The 25,206-nt window shown below is 33.5% G+C and overlaps 4 protein-coding genes and 1 pseudogene across 7 annotated transcripts in view; 4 read left to right on the plus strand and 1 right to left on the minus strand.

Annotated features, from left to right (window-relative positions):
• The first annotated feature begins 5,102 nt into the window (after positions 1-5,102).
• LOC18106587 (1-aminocyclopropane-1-carboxylate oxidase homolog 1) lies at positions 5,103-7,219 on the plus strand. The gene is made up of 3 exons (XM_006372456.3): positions 5,103-5,756; positions 5,852-6,173; positions 6,846-7,219. The coding sequence occupies exons 1-3, from the start codon at positions 5,209-5,211 to the stop codon at positions 7,131-7,133; spliced, it is 1,158 nt and encodes a 385-aa protein (XP_006372518.2). The 5' UTR covers positions 5,103-5,208; the 3' UTR covers positions 7,134-7,219.
• Positions 7,220-9,902: 2,683 nt separating this feature from the next.
• On the plus strand, positions 9,903-13,460 carry LOC18106584 (1-aminocyclopropane-1-carboxylate oxidase homolog 1). Of its 2 annotated transcripts, none has more exons than XM_006372453.3 (4): positions 9,903-11,639; positions 11,746-12,298; positions 12,393-12,714; positions 12,995-13,460. In XM_006372453.3, exons 2-4 carry the CDS (start codon positions 11,769-11,771, stop codon positions 13,250-13,252), a joined length of 1,110 nt encoding a protein of 369 aa, XP_006372515.2. In that variant the 5' UTR covers positions 9,903-11,639; positions 11,746-11,768; the 3' UTR covers positions 13,253-13,460. The 2 variants fall into 2 exon arrangements, with proteins under 2 accessions (XP_006372515.2, XP_024445224.2); XM_024589456.2 differs by having other exon boundaries at positions 9,903-11,305; positions 11,475-12,298.
• Positions 9,912-11,114, plus strand: LOC18106586 (1-aminocyclopropane-1-carboxylate oxidase homolog 1-like; annotated as a pseudogene).
• A 337-nt stretch (positions 13,461-13,797) lies between the features above and the next one.
• On the minus strand, positions 13,798-14,324 carry LOC127904483 (1-aminocyclopropane-1-carboxylate oxidase homolog). The gene is made up of 2 exons (XM_052448344.1): positions 14,130-14,324; positions 13,798-14,031 (listed from the first exon to the last, which is right to left on the minus strand). Exons 1-2 carry the CDS (start codon positions 14,322-14,324, stop codon positions 13,798-13,800), a joined length of 429 nt encoding a protein of 142 aa, XP_052304304.1.
• A 2,820-nt stretch (positions 14,325-17,144) lies between these two features.
• The window catches only part of LOC112325078 (NADH dehydrogenase [ubiquinone] iron-sulfur protein 1, mitochondrial), an 89,534-nt gene continuing 81,472 nt past the window's right edge, over positions 17,145-25,206 (plus strand). The window contains exons 1-5 of one of the 3 annotated variants that reach the window (XR_008057792.1): positions 17,145-17,740; positions 19,583-19,829; positions 21,065-21,359; positions 22,099-22,473; positions 22,734-23,703. Coding sequence is in view for 1 of the 3 variants with exons in the window: in XM_024590618.2 (XP_024446386.1) it covers positions 17,338-17,740; positions 19,583-19,829; positions 21,065-21,359; positions 22,099-22,473; positions 22,734-23,633 (2,220 nt within the window). In the remaining 2 variants the exon portion in view is untranslated. Of the gene's footprint in view, positions 17,741-19,582; positions 19,830-21,064; positions 21,360-22,098; positions 22,474-22,733; positions 23,973-25,206 lie in introns of those variants that run through there. The other 2 variants (XR_008057791.1, XM_024590618.2) reach the window with 2 other exon arrangements.

Raw genomic sequence — 25,206 nt, forward strand, 5'->3', positions numbered from 1 at the left:
CTAGTAACTTTCTCATTCTTAACTTAAATATTCATAGATCGAGAAATATAGTTTTGGACGGAAAAAGAATTTAAAAAAAAGCTGAAGGTACTGAAAATGAATAAGTTGCAAAGTAAGGGGAATAAAGTAAACTTTATGAGTAAATCTTGAAACGACCACCTAGTTTCTTATCAAATTAGAAACCATTGTTCTTTGGTGATAAAATTAAGATACACGGGAGAAATCTGAAAAATATGCAGGAGTGAACTGTCAAAACAGTTAAGATTCATTAAAAGTTTGTTTCTTGTCTTTGGCTAAGTCAGAATACTTATCTAATTTCTAGCTTGGACAAGTTCTTGAAAACCCTTTTTATTACAAGTAAAACAAATAATTATAACAGAACTTCTACAAAATATATTTTACACACCAATTAATGGACTGATAATTTAGGAGAAATCCCACGATACTAGCTCAGGCTGTAATTATCACTCGCTTCAGTATAAGAGAAACAAGAGAGATAGAAATTTGAAAAAGTATTTTTGTTTGAAAAGAAAAGAAAAGAAATTCCTATCATTTTTAATATGTCTAGACGTTATATTTTCTTCTTATATCTCTCTCTCCTTTGTTATAAATATTGATAATTACAACTTAATAATCATATATATATATATATATATTGTAATTCAGTGCTATCGAACAACAAGAGGGATGAAGTCTTAAGTTTGCGGGAACTTGCATTCAACTCAAAAAACAGTACTATTCAAGCTTGGTTTATGAACTTTTTGATGGAGTTTTAGCACAAAGCAAATAGGAATAAAAAGAAATACATTAGAAGAAGAAGAAGATCGTGAGCAGTGAAGGAACATATTGCTTGAAGGGTCCGTCCATAAACGTCTGAAATGGGTACTACATGATTTTCACCCTCTCTTTTCTTGTTCGTGCATGCTTTCCATTTTTTTTAAAAAATATATCAAAGTGAAGGGAATGAAGGCAATCCATCGACGTCAATCTGATTGTTAGTGATACCAAATATAGAGCTATTTTAGACAAGATATATTGCAGCTTAATTAGGTGTTTAGAGAAAGAAAACCGAATGATTTTTCTTTTCATTTTTATAATAATAATCAATTCATTTATTAATGAAACAATCATTCAGATAATAACGGGAAAAAACATGATGAATTTAAAAAAAAAATTAAAAAATTATTTTAATATATTTTTAAATGTTAAACGCTTTAAAAAAACATTTTGTATCTCAATCTCAAGCATTTACTGTACTGTAGATTATGACTTGTTTGTTTTTGTGTTTTAAATGTGTTTTTTATGAAAATTAAATTATTTTTTTGTGTTTTTAAATATTAAAAAATAAAAATAAATAAAATTTCAATATATTTTTAAATAAAAAACACATTATTATCTCACACTAATTATTAACCGAATCTTGAACCCTTGATTTTCAAAAGAAAGTGCCTCCAAGCTTGTATGGTATGATCACTGATGGTCCCGATATTTATCTTTTAGGGCAGAAAGAACAGGGCCTTATATTTTGTCCGGTGTGGTCACGCACAAACACCAGATATGGTTAGCCAGTCTGTGCAGCAATAATGTTTTCCAGTCACCAAGTTACCTCGGGGATTAATTAAGCTGTAGTTGTTGGAATGCTATGCATATAAAAAGGATTGAAATTCCTGAAAACATTCTCACTCTCTCGAGCATTGCTGCTCAATGATTACCCTTTTAAGTGTGATTTGAAGAAAAAAAAACTATTTAAATATCTATTTAATAGCAAAAAAATTAGATATTCATAAACAAATTTTTAATTTTATTTGCATACAAATGAAAAAGAAAATCTTAACATTCCTATAAAAATGCTTAACATTATTTGATAACTATGCCAAAATTAAACAATAACTCAAGGGTTGATAACGTGCATTAATTCTTAAAAACATGTTATTTGTAGGGGTGAGAAAAAAACCAACAAACTAATTAATCTGAGAAAACAGAAAAAAATAGATGAAAAAACAGAACCATAAAAAAAAACCGATTAAAATATTTTAAAAAATATTCGGTTCGATTCGATTTCATAAGCTTAAAACCAAAAAACCTTAACCGAATAGAACCGGTTTAGTTAAAAATAAACCGAATCAAACCAAAATTAATTGAAACCCATCAAAAAAATCCAAAAAAAAAAACTCAAAAAACAATATAACTTTTGATTTTAATATAAAATAACCAAATCGAACTGAAACCGAATCAAACCAAATTTAAATATCTATTTGATAGCAAAAAAAAAAATTAAGTATTCATAAACAAATTTTTAAATAGTTATTGGTGTTCAAGATCCCATATCTATTTAAGAACTAATGCACGTCATCAACCCTCGAGTTATTGTTTAATTTTAGCATAGTTATCAAATAATGTTATGCATTTTTATAGGAATGTTAAGATTTTCCTTTTCATTTGTCTGCAAAAAAAATTAAAAATTTGTTTATGAATATCTAATTTTTTTGATATCAAATAGATATTTAAATTGTTTTTTTTCTTCAATCACATTAATTAGTTCTTAAAAACAAGTTAAAATAGACTATATGTTATTTGTAGTGAAAAATAACGTCTTGTCTTTTGATTCAATCTCCAACCACTTGATAAGTGGATGGAAAGTCGAGATATGGGATCTTGAACGCCAATAACTATTTTCAATGTTTTTTAATTTAAAAACACAAAATTAAATACCCTAAGAAACTTAATGAATATTTTTTAACTCCAAACACTCTCAAATTAGTACCAAAAAACACAAAATTAAACAAAAAAAAATATCCCTCAACCCCAATTAATTTTTTATTATTATTATATTGAAGTTAAAAAAACACTTTAATAACACTGTTTTGTCCAGATGAACCCACTTACATAGAAATCAAGCTTTTAAATGTGGTGAACCAACAACTTTCCTTTTCCTCCTCTATTTTCCAGGGACCTTCTCTCTTCTGCCAAACCCTAGTGATTGAAACCCAAAGCATATGAAATTTAGGGCCGAAAAGCCAAACAATAATAATAAAAAAAAAGTTAAAAAAAAATATGCAATTGAATTTTAATTTTTACAGTGCAGTTTTATATTATTTAATTTAATTTTTAGTCCTTAAAAAATATGCAATTGAATTTTAATTTGAACTAAAAAATTCAATTGTAAAAAAAAGAAAGTCAACGAACAAATTTAAAATTTTCAATTTTTTTTCACCCAATAGCAAAAAAGTAGTTTCACTGTGCATCACCGCACAGTAACACACCGAGATTTTTAGGTTTATGTAATAATATGATATAATAAAATGACTTTGATTTGATGAAGAGATGCATTGAACCTTGCATCGAACCATGATGGCTGAAAGTCGTCCCTACGATGGAATCAAACAGCAAAAAAAGAAAGAGACAGGAAGTTAGAATTAGCTTAAGGTTAAATGAAAACGTATGACGTGTTTGTTTATCTACAGTATTTTTTTTAAAATTTTAAATTATTTTAATATACTGATATTCAAAATAAATTTTAAAAAATTAAAAAATATTATTTAAAATTAAAAAATATTTTTAAAAACTTCTCCAGCAATCTCAGACAAGCCATTACTCTAACGATTATGGCAAGTGATCATCAATAATGGAATGGCAAATCATGGTAAATAGAGAGTACTGATTGACATGTTTCTTTCTTTTCTTTTTATGATAATTATATGGTAAATAGAGAGTACTGATTGGAAAGGAAAAATTAAAGAAAAGGATGTAAACCAAACAAATATTATTGATAAGAAATTAGTATTTAATCTCTCTACGTTTTTTATTTATTCAAAGCAATTCTTCTAGTTAGAAAGTGTAATAATTTTTGTTTTTAAGTATTTTTTAAAAATATGTTTGATATAGAAAAATATCAATTACTATTGTTTTTTAGTGTTTTATTATATTTTTAATTTTCTGAAATTAAAAATTAAAAGATTTAAATAAAAATATTTTATATCATAATACTGAAACACAATATATTAATTAGACAACAATACCCATGCACCATAATTAAAGGTGATTTGACATCCTCCAACCATTACCAAATATATCATATCATACATACGGACGGACATGATATTTATCCTGTAATTTAAAATAGTAAAAGAGTTGATGAAAAGATATTTAAGAGTATTGATTATACCAAATATAAATATAAAAAGTAGAGGTAACTATAGATTATAGTTATTAAATCCAAAGAAGCTTTATAAATTGATTTGGTAGCTAAACCAATTTAAATAAGGTAAAAAATTAGAATGAATAAAAACCTGGTAAAACTTAGTTGAAACTTATTTTTTAAAAATATATTTTTTCTCCTAACCATAGATTTGTTTTTATATTTTTTTTGTTGGTTATTAATTTTTTTTTAAAGTTTACTATATAAATACTAAAAAAATATTTTATTTTTTTTAATTTAAAATTTGAAACCCTTTAGTATATATACTCTATATTCAGAAGAAAAAAGTTATATTTTTTTAATATGGAATAAAAAAAATCTTTTTGGTTTAAATACTTCATCTAAGGATAACCTATTAACATAACATTTTTTCAATGTGGGATAAATTTTTTTTGAAATAATTTTTTAAACTTTATTATTTATAATATGTATAGCTTATATTCACATGGATTGTTTCTTAATTTTTTTATATGAAATATTAAAAATTTAATTTTTATTTTATTTTTTCAGGTTGGCTTGAGTGAACCCGTGTAACTCAGGGCTCAATTTCTTGATCGGGTTAATTCCCAAATCAAGTTTATTCCTGGATCGGGTCTGATAACTATGCTATCAATTCTTTAGTTATTAAAAAAAGAGAGAGATATTATGATGTAAATTTTAAAATAAAGAATGAATTAAATCAATGAATCTATGGATTCTATCTCTTTTAATTCTTCGAAACACATTGAAAAAATGAGTTCTGTAATTTGAAGAAGATACTTTATTTTATCCAATTTAAAATTATAAATTTGATTTGACCAAATTTATAAAGGGAGATGAGGTGAAATTTAAAATAAAGAATAAATTAAGTAAAACTCAATTAATTTATGAATTCTTTTTCTTTCAATCATTTGTCATATATATTTGCTTGCCATATTGGTTATGTACTCCTCAACTTCAGCTCTCTTTCCTTCATTATTGAATTCCTTTCCATCTTCATCGGATTCCCACTGACCAGTACTGTTGCAAGCATGGAAGTTATGGCTTCCAATGCTGCAAGTTCCTTTGATCCTGAAGATGGATCCAACTATGACAATGCTAATGAAGTGAAAGCATTCGATGAAACCAAAGCTGGTGTTAAGGGACTAGCAGACTCTGGTGTGATAAAGATTCCCAGGTTTTTTGTCCACCCACCAGAGAAAATCCAGCAACCATCACCCAAGTCTAGCAATATCAGCCTTCAGGTTCCAATAATAGACTTCGAGGGGTTTGAAAGTTCTCGGCGGATGGAGGTAGTGAATGAGATTCGCAAAGCATCAGAAAACTGGGGTTTCTTTCAAGTTGTTAATCATGGGATTCCAGAAAATGTCATGGATGAGATGTTAGCAGGAGTGAAACGGTTCCATGAGCAACCTCAAGAGGTGAAGATGGAGTTCTACTCTCGTGACGCTGATCAACGAGTCAAGTTCTTCACTGGTGTTCTCCTTCTGACTAAAGAACCAGCAATTTGGAGGGATACGGTAGCATTTGATTTCAAGGATGGTAAACTAGACCCTCAACTCTTTCCTGGCATCGTAAGGTATTGAATATGTGTAGGAAGATCCTAATATATATATCTATGAGTTCAGTTTTCGCTTTGAGATTTTTAAGGATTTAACCAAACTTATCTTGCAGAGAAGAGGTCAGCGAATATTTCAGACACGTTTCCAAGATCGGCAAGGCACTATCTGAGCTCTTATCAGAAGCACTCGGGCTTCGAAGCAATTTCCTTTCAAGCATAGAATGCATGGAAACAGAATCAGTGGTGGGTCACTACTACCCGGCTTGTCCTCAACCAGACTTGACCCTTGGCACCACCACACATTCAGATCCATGTTTTCTGACCATACTTCTGCAAGACAATATGGGTGGCCTGCAAGTTCGTCACCAAAATCAATGGGTTGATGTCCCCCCTCTTCCTGGTGCTCTCCTAGTAAACATAGGGGACTTGATGCAGGTAATTAAGATTTAGTTCTCCCATTGTTTGCATTTTTCTTTCTGAAAGTGATAGCCATTTAATGTATCCATAATTTCATTTGAGTTTGTCTAATTAAGAATATAACCCTACCAGCCTGGGACAAACGGGAAAGGTTAATCTAATCACGGTCTTGCAGTGCAGCAGTGCAATGATCAATTTTTTGTCCTTTATCTTTTGCTGTAGCAGTGTCTTTTTTGTCTGGACAGTACACTAGCAATGTTTCTATGTAATATTCATGTTTCCGGGTATTGCTTTTGTTTTTCAAAGAAAATATGAAATGCTGATTGCTAGTCCAGATGAGCATGATTGATGCACATCCTACAGATCAACGGGGATCAAATAACTAGCAATTAGGACTTCTCGACAAAACACAGCATCGATCATATATATGCCTCTATTTCTGAGAGGTTGTTGCTTGGTATAAGAGTCTGGAAAAATAAAGAACTAATTCAAGGTTGATAAAGATTTGGAAGATAAATTTATCACTGCAAAACTGGAGAATTATAACTCTCAGTGACCTTGATGTTGGCTCAAGTCTATCGACCTTTTCAGGATGTGGCTATCTGCCTATCTCTGCATGCATCTATATCTTATTCTGCAAGAAATTGTCCTTTTTAGTGCAAGGACTAATGTTGTTTCTTCTTTCTGTAGCTCATCACCAATGACAAGTTCAGAAGTGTGGAGCATAGAGTTCTGGCTGGAGAAGTCGGGCCTCGGATATCAGTAGCATGCTTTTTCTTCCCAAGCACGGCAAATAAGTTTAAACCCTATGGGGTAATAAAGGAGCTTCTATCTGACGACACGCCCATGATCTATAGAGCAACTCATTTGGCTGAATTCATGGGCCAATACATGTCCACAGGATCATATGTTTCCACCCTTTCTCATTTTAAAGTGTCAAGTGGCCATGCTTGTTCCTCTACAGAAGATACTGATTGAAATCAATAAACGGCCTGTAACCTATAGCATTATCCTCCCCTTGTTGAATTTTTTTTAGTTGATTTCAAGGAGTCATTTTGGCTTTAGCTGAGCAGCTCATCCTTTATGCTCACTCTACATTGTTTCCTGCTTCAATATTTTCTGCTTTACAATCTAAGGAACCATTACACTTTTGCAAAATAAGCTGTTACGTTCCTAGCTAGAACTTGTTGGCATAGCTAGCGGATTGTTTTGAAAACGTGTTCCAAGGCAATTCCTTGCGAATCTCCTAATCCCACTGTGGATGCCTGTTCTTGGCAACGTTAGAATGGTGGATCTAGTTTTGATGCTTGGGGACAAACAGCCTATCGATCGCTCCATTATAGCAAATGGCCCATTGTAACGTACAATAAAGGTAATGGTTATAAAGTCCTATTCTTTTCACATCATGCTATCGTGTCGATAAACGATGGAACATAAAGAGTATTTCCTCAGAATTATGGCAAGTAAAGAGGATTGGTCGGAAAGGAAAGAAGAAAAGGATGGAAAGCAACCGATATTCCCGATTGAAAATCGATAATGGTGGTGGGATAGTGTTAATTAACAATATATATATACCTTTATATGAACAGTGTTGATGATAAGTTCTAAACAGGGATGATAATCTTACCATATGCAACATATATTTAGTGTCCGATTTGAATTTTTATCTAATTTCATCATAATTAAAATGGATCAAGTGAAAATCCAAGTTGTTTTCATTAATTATCTGATTCGGATCCAACCTGATATTTTTATTGATTTCTTGTTAATATATATATATATATATATATATATATATATATATATAGTTATTATTAATCCTATAAAATAAACCCAATATTGATGTAACATTTACGTATTAACTAAAATATATTTTACAAATAAAAAAATTCTTTAATTTATATAATTGTTATTATAAATACTGTAAAAATCAATCTAAGTTTCTAAATTTATTTTATAGTTTGAAGGTTAGTTAATTTAGTAGTTTATATATATATATATATATATAGACATAAAAGACATCTTGAATAATTCTTATATATAACCGTGTTAACCTAATGATTTACCAATAAATATAGCTTACTAGTAATTTAATGATATATTTTGATATTCTTAAATTATAAACACATCAATATATTAATATTTTGAATGTGACTTAGAAAAATAAGATTAGATTTGTTATGTGAGTGGGTATAACAAATTTAAAATAAAAATTTATTTGAAGAATTAAAAATATTCTTGTTAGATTAGTTACCCACCAGATATCTTGTCGGTGATAAATACTATCTTGTCGGTGATAAAAACTCTTTAACATCTTAGGCAGTGTAAATTACAAATTACAGTAGATTAGGCTAATATTTGAAATTGAGATGAAACCAGTTTTTTTAATAATATTTTAATTTTTTTTATTTTAAATAATTTTTTTAAAATTTTTTAATATGTTGATATCAAAAATAAAATTTATAAAATAAAAAATATTATTTTAATATATTTCTAAATAAAAAAATTTAAAAAATATTTCTCCCTTTATTGATAACGAAATAATTACCCGCCTGCAGGTATCAATATTTTGAATGTAAATTAGATAGGAGTACGTTAACACCCTCTCCAAAAGTCAAGACTTTTACATGATAGCAAGTGGCCAGTGCAAGCTAAGGGCAATAATGGTTGTGGCACAAAAGTCCACTTCTCATAATTATATCATGTTGTCGTCTTGATAAATAATGACAAATAAATAGGACTTTTTTTTCCAACAGAGGATTAATTGGAAACGAAATTAAAAAAGAAAAGAAAAGATGGAAAGTAACCCTAATCTAGGCTAAAACTAGGATGGTATTGAGTATTTGCATGTCGAATTTTTTCTATATTCATGAAAAAAAATTAGATATCTATATTATATTAATTAATTTTTGAAAATTCATTATTCAAGTATTATGTATTATTTAATATAAAATAAAAATAATATATATATATATATATATATATATATATATATATTGGGTCATATTTAATAATAATTATATTATATTTATTATTCATCAGATAAAATAATCATATAAAAAATTCTATTTATTTATGTCATTTTAAATTCACATTGAATTTAACTTAAATTATCATTCATAAGGAAAAGACAATACATCCTTTTTATATATACACTAAAGCTTAAAAAATTTTAATTAGAAGAAAAATTAATTGATCAAATAAAGATAATACAAATGAGTTTTGAACATTGAATTTTAAGGAGTATTAGAGAGAGTAATAATAATAATGATTTATTAAAGTATATTTTATTTGGAAATATATTAAAATAATAATTTTTATTATTTTTTAAAAATTATTTTTGAAATTAATATTAAGAAAGTCCAAAAATATATATAAAAATAATTTTAAATAAAATTATCTTAGAAAACTCTGTTAAGCAAACAGCCTCAGAAAACATCTTTCTAATCATTGATAAATCCTGTAGTTATGTATAAAGTTGGCTCATGCAGAATAGTGGAACTGTGGAAGAAAAACTATTAAATAAGTTTTGAGGCTAATATGCCATGATATCTCGAAATGAAGATCTTTGCCATATTCATTGGAGTCAAAAGGGGTATGAAACAGCGTTTTGGCCTCTTACCGCTTTTTGCTTACCATATTGATTTTGGACTTCTCATCGTGGTGAGCCTCTCTTTCCTTCATTATTGAATTCCTTTCCATCTTCACCAGGCACGAAATCTTCAATAAGATCACTCCCTCAGTACTGTTGCAAACATGGAAATTATGATTTCCAACGCTGCAAGTTCTATTAATCCTTAAGATGGATCCAACTATGATCAAGCCAAGGAAGTGAAGCCATTCGATGAAACAAAAGCCGGTGTGAAGGAACTAGGAGACTCAGGTGTGCCCAAGATTCCCAGGCTTTTTATCCGCCCATCAGAGAAAGTTCAAAAGTCGTCATCTAAGTCTAGCAATTTCGGCCTTCAGGTTCCAACGATAGACTTTGAAGGGTTTGGAAGTTCCCGGCGGATAGAGGTTGTGAATGAGATTCGCAAAGCATCAGAAAACTGGGGTTTCTTTCAAGTTGTTAATCGATCATGGGATTCCTGCTAGTGTCGCGGATGAGATGTTAGCAGGTGCAAGACGATTCCATGAGGAACCTCAGGAGGTGAAGCTTATCTTGTAGAGAAGAGGTTAGTGAATGTATCAGACACATGATCAAGATCAGTAAGACACTATCTGAACTCTAACCTGAAGCACTCGGGCTTCGTTGCAATTACCTTTCAAGCATAGAATGCATGAACTGAGTCATTGGTGGGTCATTATTACCCTGCTTTCCCTGAACCAGCCTTGACGTTTGGCCTCACCTAACATACAGACCCGTCCTTTTCTAAGTATAGTTCTGAAGACAACATGGATGGCCTCCAGGTTCGTCATCAGAAGCAATGGATTGATGTCCCCTCTGCAGGGAGCTCTTCTAATAAATATAGGGGACTTAATGGCCGCAGGTACGTAATAGTTTATGCAGCAATAGTTTTATTTGAGTTTCTCAGAGGGAGGCAACCTGCCTGTCTCGGGCAAGCTCGAAAGGTCGAATTCAAGCACTATCTTTCAATGAAACAAAACATTGATCATACGATACTCTCTCTTGAGAGGTTGTACATGACATAAATGTCTGCAATTAAGTCCTCAAGATTGATAGAAATGGATCGAAAATCATAACTCACTAAAACTTGATGTTGTCTAAAGTTTGATGACCTTTTCAGGACGTGGCTATCTTTGTCTCAGAAATAGAATCATTCTAAATGTAATGACCTAAAAGTGTTGTTTTCTTCAATTTTTAGCTTATCACCAATGACAAGTTCACTAGATAGCTTGTAACACTAATAACATTCTCATTACCTTGTTGAAATTGTTAGTTGAATTTGGATTAGACAAAAGATTGAAACCTTGTGGTGAAAGATCCATTTTCAACCATTTATCTGACTTCGCGTTTGTACTTTTACTCTGTGGAATTACTTGCCGAGACACAGGCTCTTTTATACTTCTTACTTCAACAGCTTGCTTGATGGCTTTTTGTTGTTCTTGAATGATTCCGAACACCAATCCAATTACTCTCCAATGTTTATAGAAATGATCATGGAAAGTGAAAGCATGGATCTGATCAGGTAAGAGCAAGGGTGGAAACTAAATCAAAAGAATGAGAGATTAATTAAGGAAAAGGTCAATTTGTGTGTTTAAAATCACTTTCAATTCTTATGTATTCTTTCAATTCTTTCGACTGAGACTAATTCAAAGATGTAACAAAGAAAGAATTGAATGGATTCAATCATGCAGGCTTGAGTGGACCTAGGCAATAGTAAACAAAATTATCATACGAAGAGAACTGGGAGAGAAAGAGAGAGGGAGGGAGAGATTTGAGGATGGGATTGCAGACCTTTCATGATGTCTCATAATTAAGGCTAGACCAGGAAGATCAAAAGTTCTGATGGGCCATTCCAGGTTACAATTTTTCTTATGCTTCAATTATGACCATCTGACTGCTCTAGTTAATTAGACACAAGCCCTTTACAGTAATCAGAAACTCTACTTCTGTAACCAAAACTAGCATCATCATCCGATTCTGCAAACATGGAAGTCACGATTTCCAATTTTGAAGAAGGCTCAAACTATGACATAGACAAGGAAGTGAAAGCAATCGATGCAACAAAAGCGGGTGTTAAGGGACTTGTTGATTCTGGTGTGACCAGGATTCCCAGGTGTTTTGTCCACCCACCAGAGAATGTGCTGAAGTCATCATCCAAGTCTAGCAATATCAGCCATCAGGTTCCAATTATAGACTTCGAAGGGTTTGAAAGTTGTCGGCGATCAGAGGTGGTAAATGAGATCCGGAAAGCATCAGAAGAATGGGGTTTCTTTCAAATTATTAACCACGGAACTCCAGTTGCTGTCATGGATGAGATGTTAGCAGGGGTGAAACGATTCCACGAGCAACCCCAGGAAGCGAAGGCGGAGCTGTACTCTCGTGATCCTAAACAAAGAGTGAAGTTCTTCTATGGAGGAGTGGTTCTGACCAAAGAAACAGCGGTTTGGAGGGATACAGTGGCAATAAATTTTCAGGATGGTGAACTTGACCCTGAACTATATCCTGAAGTTTTAAGGTATTAGAACTTTGCAATAAGATCTAAAACTGTCTCTCTGTGAATTCATTTCTCTATGAGATTTTCACTGGATTCAGCTAAACTTGTCTTGCAGAGAAGAGTTAAGTGAATACACAAAACACATGACCAAAATCAGCAAGACTCTGTCTGAGCTCTTATCAGAAGCACTCGGGCTTCGTTGTGCCTACCTTTCAAGCATTGAATGCATGGATACTCAAGCATTGGCGGGTAACTATTACCCACTTTGTCCTGAACCAGACTTGACAATGGGCACCACCAAGCATACAGACCCTTCTTTTCTGACTATTCTTATTCAAGACAACATGGGTGGCCTCCAAGTTCATCATCAAAATCAATGGGTAGATGTCCCACCTCTGCAAGGAGCACTTGTAGTAAATATAGGGGACTTCATGCAGGTAAAATTTCTTATATTTTCAGTTGATTAGGATTTTCCTCCTATGAACAAAATGATTTTGATTTTCTTTTTCAATATTTTTATGTGAGTCGGTCAAAGAGAGGCAACCTATCTCCCTTTGACAAAATAGAATGAGATCGCATCTAAACAAGGATGTTAGATTATCACTATTCTGACGTTTTCAGAATTTTCAGAATTTGTGTCGCACCTTATCCGTTGCAACGATATGAATCGTTAATGTTGAAATCATGAAGGGAAATGTGCCAAAAATTGTTTTGCAGCTTATCACTAATGACAAGTTCAGAAGTGTGCAGCATAGAGTTTTGGCTCAAGAAGTCGGACCCCGGACATCAGTTGCAAGCTTTTTCTTTCCAGGTGCAGCAAACAAATTGAAACCATATGGGGTAATAAAGGAGCTTCTCTCTGACGACACACCCATCTACAGGGCAACTCATTTGGCTGAATTCATGGGTCAATACATGTCCACAGGATCATCTATCTCAGTCCTTTCTCCTTTTAAAGTGACGAGGCCATGCTAGTTGCTTCACTATTTCTGCTGCGCGAATTTGTTGAATTTTCTCTTTCTTTCATGGATGTTGAACATTAATAAGCAGCTTGTAACAGAATAACATTATTATCACCTTGCTGACATTGTTAGTCGAAAAGGGAATTAGGATCTATAAGAAACACTTATTAACCTCATGGTGACAGATCCATTATTAACCTTTATGGGAGTTTGCTTTTATATTTTTACTCTGTTGGGATCACTTGCCGAAATGCATTTTTTTGCACAACTTCCTTTTTGTACAGCTTGATTGAAGGCTTTATTTTGATTTTTCTGTTGTTGTTGTTGTTCTTGGTTGATTCTGAACACTTATCCTCTACTCGTTACAAAAAGCCGCGAAAATTTTGCCACTCCACCACTCACTTTGTTCACTCTGGTAGTTTATGCCATAAGCTGCTCAAACGAAAAGAGGAAATGGTAGAAGAATTTGATGACAATGGATGGATAAGTTCTATTACAGTGGAGGGAATTGTTTTCCAACTAGTTTCTACATTGGTTATTGGAAACAACAAGCATGAGCTAATCAAGCCAGCTTAAAATGAGAGAGTGCAGAGGTGCTGTCTTCTCCTCCATAAATTCAGCAATATGAGTTCCTCTATATTTCAGTGAGCCATCAGATAGAAGCTCCTTTATTACCCCATATGGTTTGAATTGATTCGCTGCACTTGGATGGAAAAAGCAGGCAACTGATGTCCTGGACCTGACATCTCCGACAAGAACTCTATGCTCCACCCTTCCGAACTTGTCTGATAGCTACAAAATGATGAAAACAACATTTTTTTTATAGGATACTGAAATTATTTGCTGAACTTTTTCTGAAGAAAATGACTAAGTAAACTGTTTGTCTTAGCCTTTGCTGATGACTTCTCCACATTCTCTGGTGCGTAGACAAAAAACCCTGGAATCTTAGTCACACCAGAGTCAACTAGTTCCTTGACACCAGCCTTTGTTTCCTTAAATGCCTTAAATTTCTTGGCTCTGTTGTAGTTGGAATCATCATATTCAGGAATGGAACTTGCAGCTTTGGCATTCAGGAGCACTTCCATGTTTGGCAACATTGGTAGGTGATTCAGGAATCCATTTAACCATTTTTATTAAAACAGTATCATTTTGTTTTTTTAAAAAAAAAATTTTCTTAATGTTAACTCAGTGAGATTTGTAACATATTTGGCTAATCAACTAAGTTTTATTGAATAAATATATTGTCCAGTTAAATTAAAAATCAGAACCAAGTAAGGATTTACATCCTGAAATTCTAAATTAGACAGTATCGTTACTATTAATTCCTGAATCTTCTCTGAATGGTCCATAAATATTTTATTTTACACAAGCTCAAAGTTTTATGTGAATATATACGTGTATATTTAACATTATTCAAAGAAACAGTAAGTGCACTAGGATTTTAAACATATATATTATATAATTCCAAAAGCAAAAATCAGTACATGAAAAATCTGGCATGTCTGTATAATATATATGTTCCACAATGGCTCCATGTGAAAAGCAAGCATAACATAATGAATTCCATTTTTTTTTTCAAATCCATATCTTGGATATTTATGTTAATGATGTTTCCAGGTTCATATGGAATTTTCTAGCTGATAGAACTTCAATCTCAATGAAGAATGCAAGCTCTGATTGTTCAAAAGATTGCAACAACAATGGTGGTGACTGGTGAGTGCATGAAGGTAGAGGCAGATGGGAAGGGACTATTTCCACGACCAGGTAACTTACTGGCTAGAAGCTGCTAGTTTGGAATGGCAATCAAGGGCAGACCAAGTTAAAGGTGGCACTGAGGTTGCTTTGAGTGCTTAATCTTTTCTCTACCCACACACAGGCTATTGCCTTGCTCCAACGGACTCTGTACTTTGAAATTTCCTTCTACGGCTAGCTCTACTACCATATCTACGTATGAAGCAAAGAATCTAACTGCAGAAAGGATCGGTAAATTAGGACTGATAGATTGCTTATTCTGCTGCCGCGTATAAGAGTGAAAGCTGAATGTGTTAACATGAATGTTATGGAAAAGTAAACCGTACCTTGCATAAAATTTAGCATAGGTGCTATCAGATTTGAATTTTTCCCTGCCATTATTGCGTGATATGCTGTGTTACATCAATATGCTTTACTGCCTTCATAGATAGGATAGCAGCATGCCTTAACTGATCTGCTATTTTTTCTGTCTGCTCACACGACAGGGAAAGGACTTGCAATGCGGTTTCCATTACAGGTACGAACCTGCATATTCAACACGTCTGAACCATGAATCTGGAACTCGGAATGTGTTTCCATCAGATTCGTCCGATCCCATGGGGATGATGGATCCCATCTGGACACAAAGCAACTGGCGCACAACCCGGCTCCGGGCCTACATTGTGCAGGATGCAGTTTCTGATCGTCTAGTTTTGCCATAACAGAGGCTTACCTTGCAATTATTCATACAAGAGGTTATATGGCGAAGGCCTTGAAGCAGGATTGATTGATGATCCTAGTTTAGGTTGATTTTATGAATTACACTACCTAAAAATGGAAGGTTCAAAGCTAAAAAACTTTTTCTCAATCACAATCCATTATAGAAATCACTAGTGTTTATTTTAACTTTGGCTTGGATGCTGCATTATTTGACTTGCATCCTCTTATCATACAGGGAACTCTTGTCATCGAATTCGATCCTTACGAATGGATTGTTCTTCAAGTCAATGTTTTCCAGTTATGCAAAGCTAATCAAGTAGGTTATCCTTCTGAATTTTGATCATGACAAGAGTCAAATTACAACTTCCTTCCTCTTGGAACACACTCTTTCTTGTTGGGATTTTAGGATTTGGGAGAATACATCAACTCTGTGGGTGATTGATTGTATTTTTGGTGCTCTATGAAAAATGAATTTTGAGTCTAATTTCCTGTTTAGAAAATGGTGCTCTATGAAAAATGAATTTCGAGATTTCCTGGGGGGTTTTTCCTAGGCTACGTAAATATCAAATCCAGATAATATAAATTTAGCTTTTTGGCGTGATTATGAGCTAAGCTCAAGTGAATATAAATCTGACAAATTATTAGACTTAACACCCCTTAAGTCTGGCTACGTGTTAAGCTCAATTAGACATGAAGTTGGTGAGCTACGAGACTAATCATCCTTGAACTTAATTGCATACAAGTTTAATTAAGTATATATTTGACGAGCTATCATACTCAACATTTTTGAGCTTGGTGTGTATAAGTCTAGTAAATTGTTGACCCATCACTTTTATACTTGATTGAACGTTAAACCTAATAATCTACATATATCATCTATTTAAGTTGATTTACATGGTCAAATTAATATATTTTGTAAAAATTAAACAATGTTAGAATAAAGTCTAATATTTTCCTTTTCATTTTAACTCATGCAAATCATCTAGTAATTCCATACTTTTTAAATAATCATTTTTCTTTTCAAAGTAATTAAACTCGATTCTCATTTCAATTCATTATCTAATTCAAAGCATAGACAAGTAGGTAAAATAATACTAATTATTTAAAACAATTTTGTTTCATTTTTTTTTAAAAAAATATATTTTTTAAAATAATAATTTTGATTAGTTCAACTAAACCATCAATCAATTTTGGATTAATATTTTTAACACTTAACTTTGATAAAAAATGAATCAACTAATTTCAAGTATTTAGTATTATGATGGATATAAGATAATATTTTTTTTAAAATATTTTTAATTAAAAATTTATTAATTTTTTTTTTATTTTTAATATCAAAACCATAAAAAATATTAAAAATAATAATTTAATAATTTTTCAAAACAAAAACATTTTTTAAATTCCCTCGTACTCTCTTTCGAAAGCAAAAACAAACTTTTACCTCGAACCCCATTAATGAAAAACCAAGTATGATCAGATTTCATTGATCCACCCCAAACAGGTCCGGGTCGGTCAAATCATCCTCCACGTAAACAATCCTCCTTCATAAACCATTGCTGACACTGAACACACGCCTTCTTCCTCTCCACCATTTCTTTCTCAGTAACACTTGAGATCTCAAACCTTGGCACCAAAAAGAAACACAAAATGGGGTTAGGCTTATTAGCTTCAAGGCTCATAAGACCTCAAACTGCTGCCCGAACCCTTCTTCTACGCTCCATCGTGACCAAACCGGAGCTTCAATCACCCGAACCCGCAACCGCCCCACAACCCGACCCAACACCTGGTCTTCCGCAGCGAACACCATTGGGTGGTGCCCGAGTTCACTTTCCGAACCCGGAAGATGCAATCGAAGTGTTTGTTGATGGGTACCCAGTGAAAATCCCGAAAGGGATGACTGTGTTACAAGCTTGTGAAGTTGCTGGTGTTGATATTCCGAGGTTTTGTTATCATAGTCGGTTGTCGATTGCTGGGAACTGTCGTATGTGTCTTGTGGAAGTGGAGAAGAGTCCTAAGCCTGTTGCTTCTTGCGCTATGCCTGCTCTTCCTGGTAGGTTTTTTGACTTTTTTTTTTATCTGGCTTTTTAATTTGGATTGTCAATTTGGTGGAATTGAGTGGAATTTGTTTTAATCGTGAGTAAAGATCGGAATTTTTTGGTAATTCATTGTTAGGATTTTCCCCTTTTGTGTTTTTTTTTCCTTGAAATGATTAGTTTTTTTTTTTATTATGAGTGGAATTTGTTTTAATTGTGAGTAAAGATTGGAAATTCTTGGTAATTTATGGTTAGGATTTTTCCCTTTTGTGTTTGTTTTTCCTTGAAATGATTAGTTTTTTTTTTTTTTTAATTATGAGTGTAATTTGTTTTAATTGTGAGTAAAGATTGGAAATTCTTGGTAATTTATGGTTAGGATTTTTCCCTTTTGTGATTTTTTTTTTGTTGAAGTGATTAGTTTTTTAATTTGTTTTGTAGGTAGAAATAAATGATAATTTATGTCTGTGATTTGGCTGATTTTGGTGATTTTAATTAGAATTTGGAGTGTTGGACTTTTCTTTTTTGGGTTTTTGAGCTGGATGGTGAATTTGGTGGAAATGAGTGTAATTTGCGTGGATGTTGAGTAAAGATTGGAAATTTTTGTTGTTTATTTGGGGCTTTGCTTTAATTGTTCATTTTGTAACTTGTATTTTGGGTTTTTATGACTTCTTTGGGGTTTGATTTTTTAACTGGTTTATTTGGTGTTTAATTTGGTAAAAATGAGTGCAATTTGTATGATTATTGATTGAAGAACAGAACATTTTTGATAATCGATGGTTTAGGCTTTTGGCTTTTTGTGATTTGGGTTCTTAGTTCTCTAATTACTCTATTGGTAGAAATGACTGCTAACTTTTGATGGTGATCGTGTGATCTTGATGGGCTTAAGTGGTAATTGGTGTTCATGTGGTTTAACTGGGTTTTCAATTTAGTTCTGGATATCCATTTACCAATCGAAAATGGGATTTAATTTTTTATATATGGTGTTATTTTTTTGGAAATTGGAATTTTATGGATCATTTCATTAAAAAGGATAAGATTTAATTAGGCATCTGTTTGCTCATTTGTTATAATAGATTTGTGTCTTTGATGCCTTGAGTATGAAATGCAATGTAACAATGTGGTACATTTGGGGGTCTAGATTATGGTGTGCTTTAATTGTTTGATATATTGAACATTCTATTATTTATGATTTTTGCTTTCTCCCAAACAAGTCATGATGGGTAATTCGTTTTTAGTTGGATGTTGTTCTTAAAGCTATTGTTTTTCTCGTTGCTTTTTTTTTCCCTAGAGGTTCATTTAGATGTGTATTATTTTGTCTCATTTTTGTTTAGTTCACCTTTTCAAGTTTGCAGGTGATCTCTTTTGCTCTTTTGATTTTTTCCTTGTTTTCTGGTTTTGTGACTGAGAAACTAGTTGGTTTTGGTTTCTTGCTATGTGCTCAGCAGAAAATTTTGTTTTTATTTTATTATGATTGATTTAATGTTTCTAGTTTTTTGGTTTGTTTTTGCTCTCAATGTCAATGTTTCTGATTTATTTGCTACTTTAAAAGCTTCATCACACACACACATATATGATTCATCTCAGATTTGATTTATGGCATGCATTGTATATGCAAATGCATTTTGATTTGCTTATATAATTATAAGAAATGGCTATTTTATGATGCAAGCTCTTTGTATGAATTTGCATGTATCCTTAGTTTTTCCCTTTTGTTTCATTATCTTTTTTTTTTAGGATCTTTTGGTTTCTTAATTTGTTGATTGAAGTTTCAGGATTGCATAGTTTAAGAATATGTATTCTCTTTAGCATCTGTTTTATTTCATAATGATGTTTCATTTATCAGAGGGTTTATATTGTAGGAATGAAGATTAAGACAGACACACCTGTGGCAAAGAAAGCACGAGAAGGGGTTATGGAATTTTTGCTGATGAATCACCCATTGGATTGTCCAATTTGTGATCAAGGTGGAGAGTGTGATCTTCAGGATCAGTCTATGGCATTTGGATCTGATCGTGGCAGGTTCACTGAAGTGAAGCGATCAGTTGTCGATAAGAATCTTGGCCCTTTGGTGAAGACTGTGATGACTCGTTGCATTCAGTGTACAAGGTTTGATTCTGAAACACTTGTTCATGTTATCTATTATACGGACATGATTATTTTGAATCATCAAACATTTGTTTTGTGCAAGCAGCGTTGAATATGGCAGCATATATGTGCATATTCTTTAAAGCAATAATTTGACTTTAGGAGTGCAATGCAATTACTTCTGTTTAGCCTTTTCAATTAGGATAAATTTCATACTTTGGACAAAAATCTTCATGCTGCAAAGAGTTACCAGATCTTGTCAGTGAGTCATTTTCTATTATTCCCCATTGTGGTTGATTTTTCTTTTCTGTTTTTGATGATTGATACACTGAGACCTTGCTAGGGTTTGAATCCTGGACTTTGACCCCATGATTAAGGTTTTAAGAGATTACTTGGTGCAAATTGGGTTAGACTCCACTGCTCATTTCATACTTGATTTTTTATCTCTGTTTTCAGTCTTCCACTTAAGGAAGCTAGTGTAATCCTTGCCATTGTTCTGACTTATCAAGAAATCCAATCTCTATTCAATATGATAATATTCTTTTATTGTTCTGTTTCTTAGATGCGTACACCTTTGACATCTAGTAGTTTGCGTTTTCATGCTTTTGTCACCTCTCCCTGTTCTAAATACATTTGAAAGAAATTTATGTGGCATGTCCTGCATTGATGAATAGAATAATTCCTAAATTAGTTCTGCATACAATGGAAAAACTTTTATCCTTTACCCCCTTTTATGATTAACTTGTTCAGAAGCCAACAGGTTTTGGTGTTTTTCTTTTTAACCAACTTATTTGGTCTTGGATAATCTTCCTTTTACTTTCTTGGTTAATCCATTTTAGCATTTCATATGTTGTTTCATTGTTTTTTTTTCACTCTAGTGATGTGATCAAGTTAGGTCATGTGCTGTGGGTTACTTCATAAAAATGAATCTTTGATGTAATTGCATGTGAACGCAGCTTTGCCAAATTATTTGATCTGTAAGCTTTGCTAATGGTTGAAGATGCAGTTGATGTCTTTGTAATTTGCCATAAACTTGTAATAAATCTTTGATGTAATTGCATGTGAATGCAGCTTTGCAATATTAGTTGATCTGTAAACTTTGCTAATGGTTGAAGTTGTAGTTGCAGTTGATGTCTTTGGAATTTGCCATCAACTTGTTCTTGTTTTCTGTCAGCATTTATACATCCTGATTACAGTTTTGTGCACACTGTGCTATCTTATGATGTGAACTCAAATATTCTTTTGGGACCCTACAGGTGTGTGAGGTTTGCAACAGAAGTTGCTGGGGTTCAGGATCTTGGCATGTTAGGTCGTGGCAGTGGAGAAGAAATTGGAACTTATGTTGAAAAACTTATGACAAGTGAACTATCTGGAAATGTGATAGATATCTGTCCTGTGGGAGCCCTTACCTCAAAACCTTTTGCATTTAAAGCTCGAAATTGGGAGTTGAAAGGTACAGAGACCATTGATGTCTCTGATGCAGTTGGATCCAACATCCGGATTGATAGCAGAGGTCCAGAGGTCCTGCGCATCACTCCACGGTTAAATGAGGTACATTCCCTGCACTGCAGTGTGTTATTTTCATTATTTTTCAGATATTTTTTTGGTTGGGCTAACCAAAACGTCAACTTGCTTCCTTCCAAAACAAATTTGTCTTGTGCTTTGAAGGGCTCAGAATTTTTTGTGAATAGGAAATAAGGCTATTGTTTTATATTTGGCAATTAGGTTTACCAAGTGGCATTGCATTTTATCTTCGTTCTGGTGTTGACAAGGATTTTATGAGTTCAATAAATGTTAAACTATACAAAATCCATCAATTTACTAGTAGATTCTTTGCTTGAGAGGGTATGAATAGATCAACAGCTTAATTGTAGCATTCTAAAAGTAGGTTGCTGTGTTTATTCTAGTTTTATGTTATGCAAAATAAGTTATTGTTCAGTGATGTTAGACCCGCAGTTTCAGTTTGTGAAGGACTACTAGGTCCTCTTAACTTGTTTCTTTCAACAGATTGATTTATGATCTTATTGCTTTGATTTCTTTCAAGTGAATTACTTCGAAGACAATCAAGCTGATTAATTCTGGCTCTTTTGTTGTGCATTTTACATAAATTAATTATGGGGCAAAGCACTTCAATATACTCTGTTTTAAATATCCTACTATGATTATAATAGATTGAAAAGGTGAAGAAAAAAAGATCAATACTTTCTGCTTTTATGTCATGGATTTTTAATTGTTTTTTGGTGTACAAGACTGCAAGGCCTGTTCATGATTTTGGACTGGCCTATTTCAGGATATAAATGAAGAATGGATATCAGACAAGACTCGGTTTTGCTATGATGGTCTAAAGAGGCAGAGGCTAAATGATCCTATGATTCGTGGCACAGATGGGCGCTTCAAGGTCGTGAGCTGGCATGATGCCTTAGCTGTGGTTGCTGAGATTGCCCATCAAGTTAAACCAGAGGAAATAGTGGGGATTGCTGGTAAACTATCTGATGCTGAATCCATGATGGCGCTGAAAGATTTCTTAAACAAAATGGGGTCAAATAATGTGTGGTGTGAAGGAAATGGACCTAGCCCAAATGCTGATCTTCGATCTGGATATATTATGAACTGTGGCATTAGTGGTCTTGAGAATGCAGATGTTTTCCTCTTGGTTGGCACCCAGGTAATCGTATGGACATTTTTAGTCATTTATAGAATGGAACCCTTAGATTTCAGCTGTGCTTTGTGCTATTTCTTTGTGTATGACTTCACAGCCATTAATTTGTCTTCTGTTTGTATGACATCTTGAATTTGTTCTTTGCACTTGTACACTGTTTTACACTTTTTCCTTGCCACATTGACTTCGAAATAATCTTGTTTCCAAGGCATTTGGATTGATTGAGACTTTGTCATTATCTCATATATTGTTTGCTGAATTGTCAGCCAAGGGTAGAAGCTGCCATGGTTAATGCCAGAATCCGCAAGACAGTTCGAGGAAGCAATGCTAAGGTTGCTTATGTTGGCCCTCCGACAGAATTCAACTATGATTGTGAGCATCTAGGCACTGGTCCTGAAACTCTTACTGAAATTGCAGAGGGTCGCCACCCATTTTGCTCAACACTTTCAAATGCCAAAAACCCTGCCATCGTTGTTGGTGCTGGACTCTTTGAGAGATCAGACAAGGATGCAATTTTCTCTGCTGTTGAAACCATTGTGAAAAATGGAAATGTTGTAAGACCTGATTGGAATGGTTTCAATGTGTTGCTTCTCAATGCTGCCCAAGCTGCAGCACTTGACCTTGGACTTGTGCCAGAATCTATCCAAAGTATTGAGAGCGCCAAATTTGTGTATCTGATGGGTGCTGATGACGTGGATTTGGAAAAGCTTCCAAGTGATGCCTTTGTTGTTTATCAGGGGCACCATGGGGACCGAGGCGTGTACCGTGCCAATGTAATTCTCCCAGCATCAGCATTCAGTGAGAAAGAAGGGACATATGAAAACACAGAAGGGTGTGCGCAGCAGACTTTGCCTGCAGTTCCAACAGTTGGTGATTCCAGGGATGATTGGAAGATAATTCGTGCTCTTTCCGAGGTAGCAGGGGTGCAGTTGCCCTATGATACAATTGGGGCTGTCCGATCTCGGATTAGGACTGTTGCACCGAACCTCTTGAGCATGGACGAGAGAGAGCCAGCGACCTTTTGGGCTTCATTGAAGCCCGAGGTTAATCAGAAGATGAATTCAACTCCTTTCCAGGCTGCTATAGAGAATTTCTATATGACTGATTCTATTACCAGGGCATCAAAGATAATGGCTCAATGCAGTTCACTGCTGCTAAAGAAGTGAGTTCTTGATTTGTTTTATCTTTCCAAAAAACTTGCAAATTCACTTTTATTTGTATAATCATTCAAGCCGTGCAAGGCCTTGTTTGGCAAAGGGGCAAGCTTGTGGAGCTTTGGAAGTACATCCAATAAGGTTACTTTTGGATTCTGTTTATTTCACTGTAACATGTCCAATGTAATAGCATTTCCCTGTAACCTTTTTGTGTGTAAGACACTGGACTTCCCAGGTTTTTTTTGGCTCAATCTTATAAGATGCTCCAGTTTGCGGCAGCATCTGCTTTTGTTCACCAATTCTATTTAATAAAGAAACATCCTCGTGGAGTGACGTTATCTTTTTAGTTAATTCTTATCCATGGTGGGCTAGTGTGTTAATTATAAAAGCAGGTTGTCTCCTCATTACTTGATAAGCTCTTTGTTCACAACTGTTGAAAACCATATTCAAGGAGTTTCCTTTTAGCAAGTTTCAAGTAGCTCACTGTTTGGTCTCTAACCCTCCACGAGTGCATTTTGCCATCTCCATTGCAAGCTTCTGTAGCTTCTTACCCTTTAAGCATCTTGCCATGATCTCAACCCATTTGCTATGCGGTATTGACTACAATTTGTCCCACTTTAGCAAACTATAAGGTGTTACTTTGGCAGTTAGGGACAATCTAGCTATTAAGAAGGAATGCCTACCTCCTTCATGCATTGCAAGATTCATTGGATTTTACATCAAATTAAAAAGGGCTGTTGAGTAGCAGACTTGGTATTTGAAGATATTTGAAAACAACAATAAAGAAAACAATTGGAGATATTTGAAGCACGTTGTGTTGCACATTGATCATGGAAACATCTCATAAAACTAGAGTAATTATTTATTTTGCTCCTTAAATTCATCTAAAATTGATGGTGTTGCTCATAGACGATCAGAAGCATTATTTCTACAAGTTCCATGGCCAGTAATATCAGTTTCCCGTGACTCTGTCAAGTTCATGAGCAGACTTGGTATCGTCTTGAGAAGCAGAATCAGCATTTCCACAACAAATTTTCATAATATTATTACAGCATCTACTAAATTGAAGCGTGCTAAAAGTGGCTCCATGACTAACACCAGTTGTTGCAGTAACAACTGGTGTTAGTCAAACTGATTGGATGATGGGGGTTGGACATAAGGTTAGAAAGATTTTCCATGATGTTACCAGCACTGTTTACCTATAAAATCTAAAAGGAGGAGCCATTGGCATCTGTTAAGGCATTTTTTATTGTTTCTTGTAAATCAGGGAGAATCAAGCTCAAGACTTGTTGATTAGTCTAGTTCTAATCACTGTCTTTTAAGTGCATTGATTAATTAAAAATGCAAGTCAATCTTGTTTTTTTTTTTCATAGAGCATTTACCTGATCTTTATGTTTTCATCTCATAATTGAAGGTTTAATCAAGGTTATGCATGCTGATGTTACAGCCAGATTAGAAGGGGTGATTATGCATAACAGAGAGGATCCTGTAATTCCAATAGGTGCCAGCAAATGGTCATCAGTTGACTACTCACCATCCAAAGTCTAGTACCATAATATCTTTGAATTGTCATCCCCTCCTTTGG

Source organism: Populus trichocarpa, chromosome 17 (assembly GCF_000002775.5).
Source record: "Populus trichocarpa isolate Nisqually-1 chromosome 17, P.trichocarpa_v4.1, whole genome shotgun sequence".
In the NCBI taxonomy this organism is placed as follows: Eukaryota; Viridiplantae; Streptophyta; class Magnoliopsida; order Malpighiales; family Salicaceae; genus Populus; species Populus trichocarpa.

Coding starts and splice junctions, on each gene's coding strand:
- LOC18106587 (XM_006372456.3), top strand. CDS start 5,209: ATGGAAGTTATGGCTTCCAATGCTGCAAGTTCCTTTGATCCTGAAGAT. Junction 5,757..5,851: donor CTCTTTCCTGGCATCGTAAG/GTATTGAATATG, acceptor CTTATCTTGCAG/AGAAGAGGTCAGCGAATATT. Junction 6,174..6,845: donor ACATAGGGGACTTGATGCAG/GTAATTAAGATT, acceptor TTCTTTCTGTAG/CTCATCACCAATGACAAGTT.
- LOC18106584 (XM_006372453.3), top strand. CDS start 11,769: ATGGAAGTCACGATTTCCAATTTTGAAGAAGGCTCAAACTATGACATA. Junction 12,299..12,392: donor CTATATCCTGAAGTTTTAAG/GTATTAGAACTT, acceptor CTTGTCTTGCAG/AGAAGAGTTAAGTGAATACA. Junction 12,715..12,994: donor ATATAGGGGACTTCATGCAG/GTAAAATTTCTT, acceptor ATTGTTTTGCAG/CTTATCACTAATGACAAGTT.
- LOC127904483 (XM_052448344.1), bottom strand. CDS start 14,324: ATGGAAGTGCTCCTGAATGCCAAAGCTGCAAGTTCCATTCCTGAATAT. Junction 14,032..14,129: donor TGGAGAAGTCATCAGCAAAG/GCTAAGACAAAC, acceptor ATCATTTTGTAG/CTATCAGACAAGTTCGGAAG.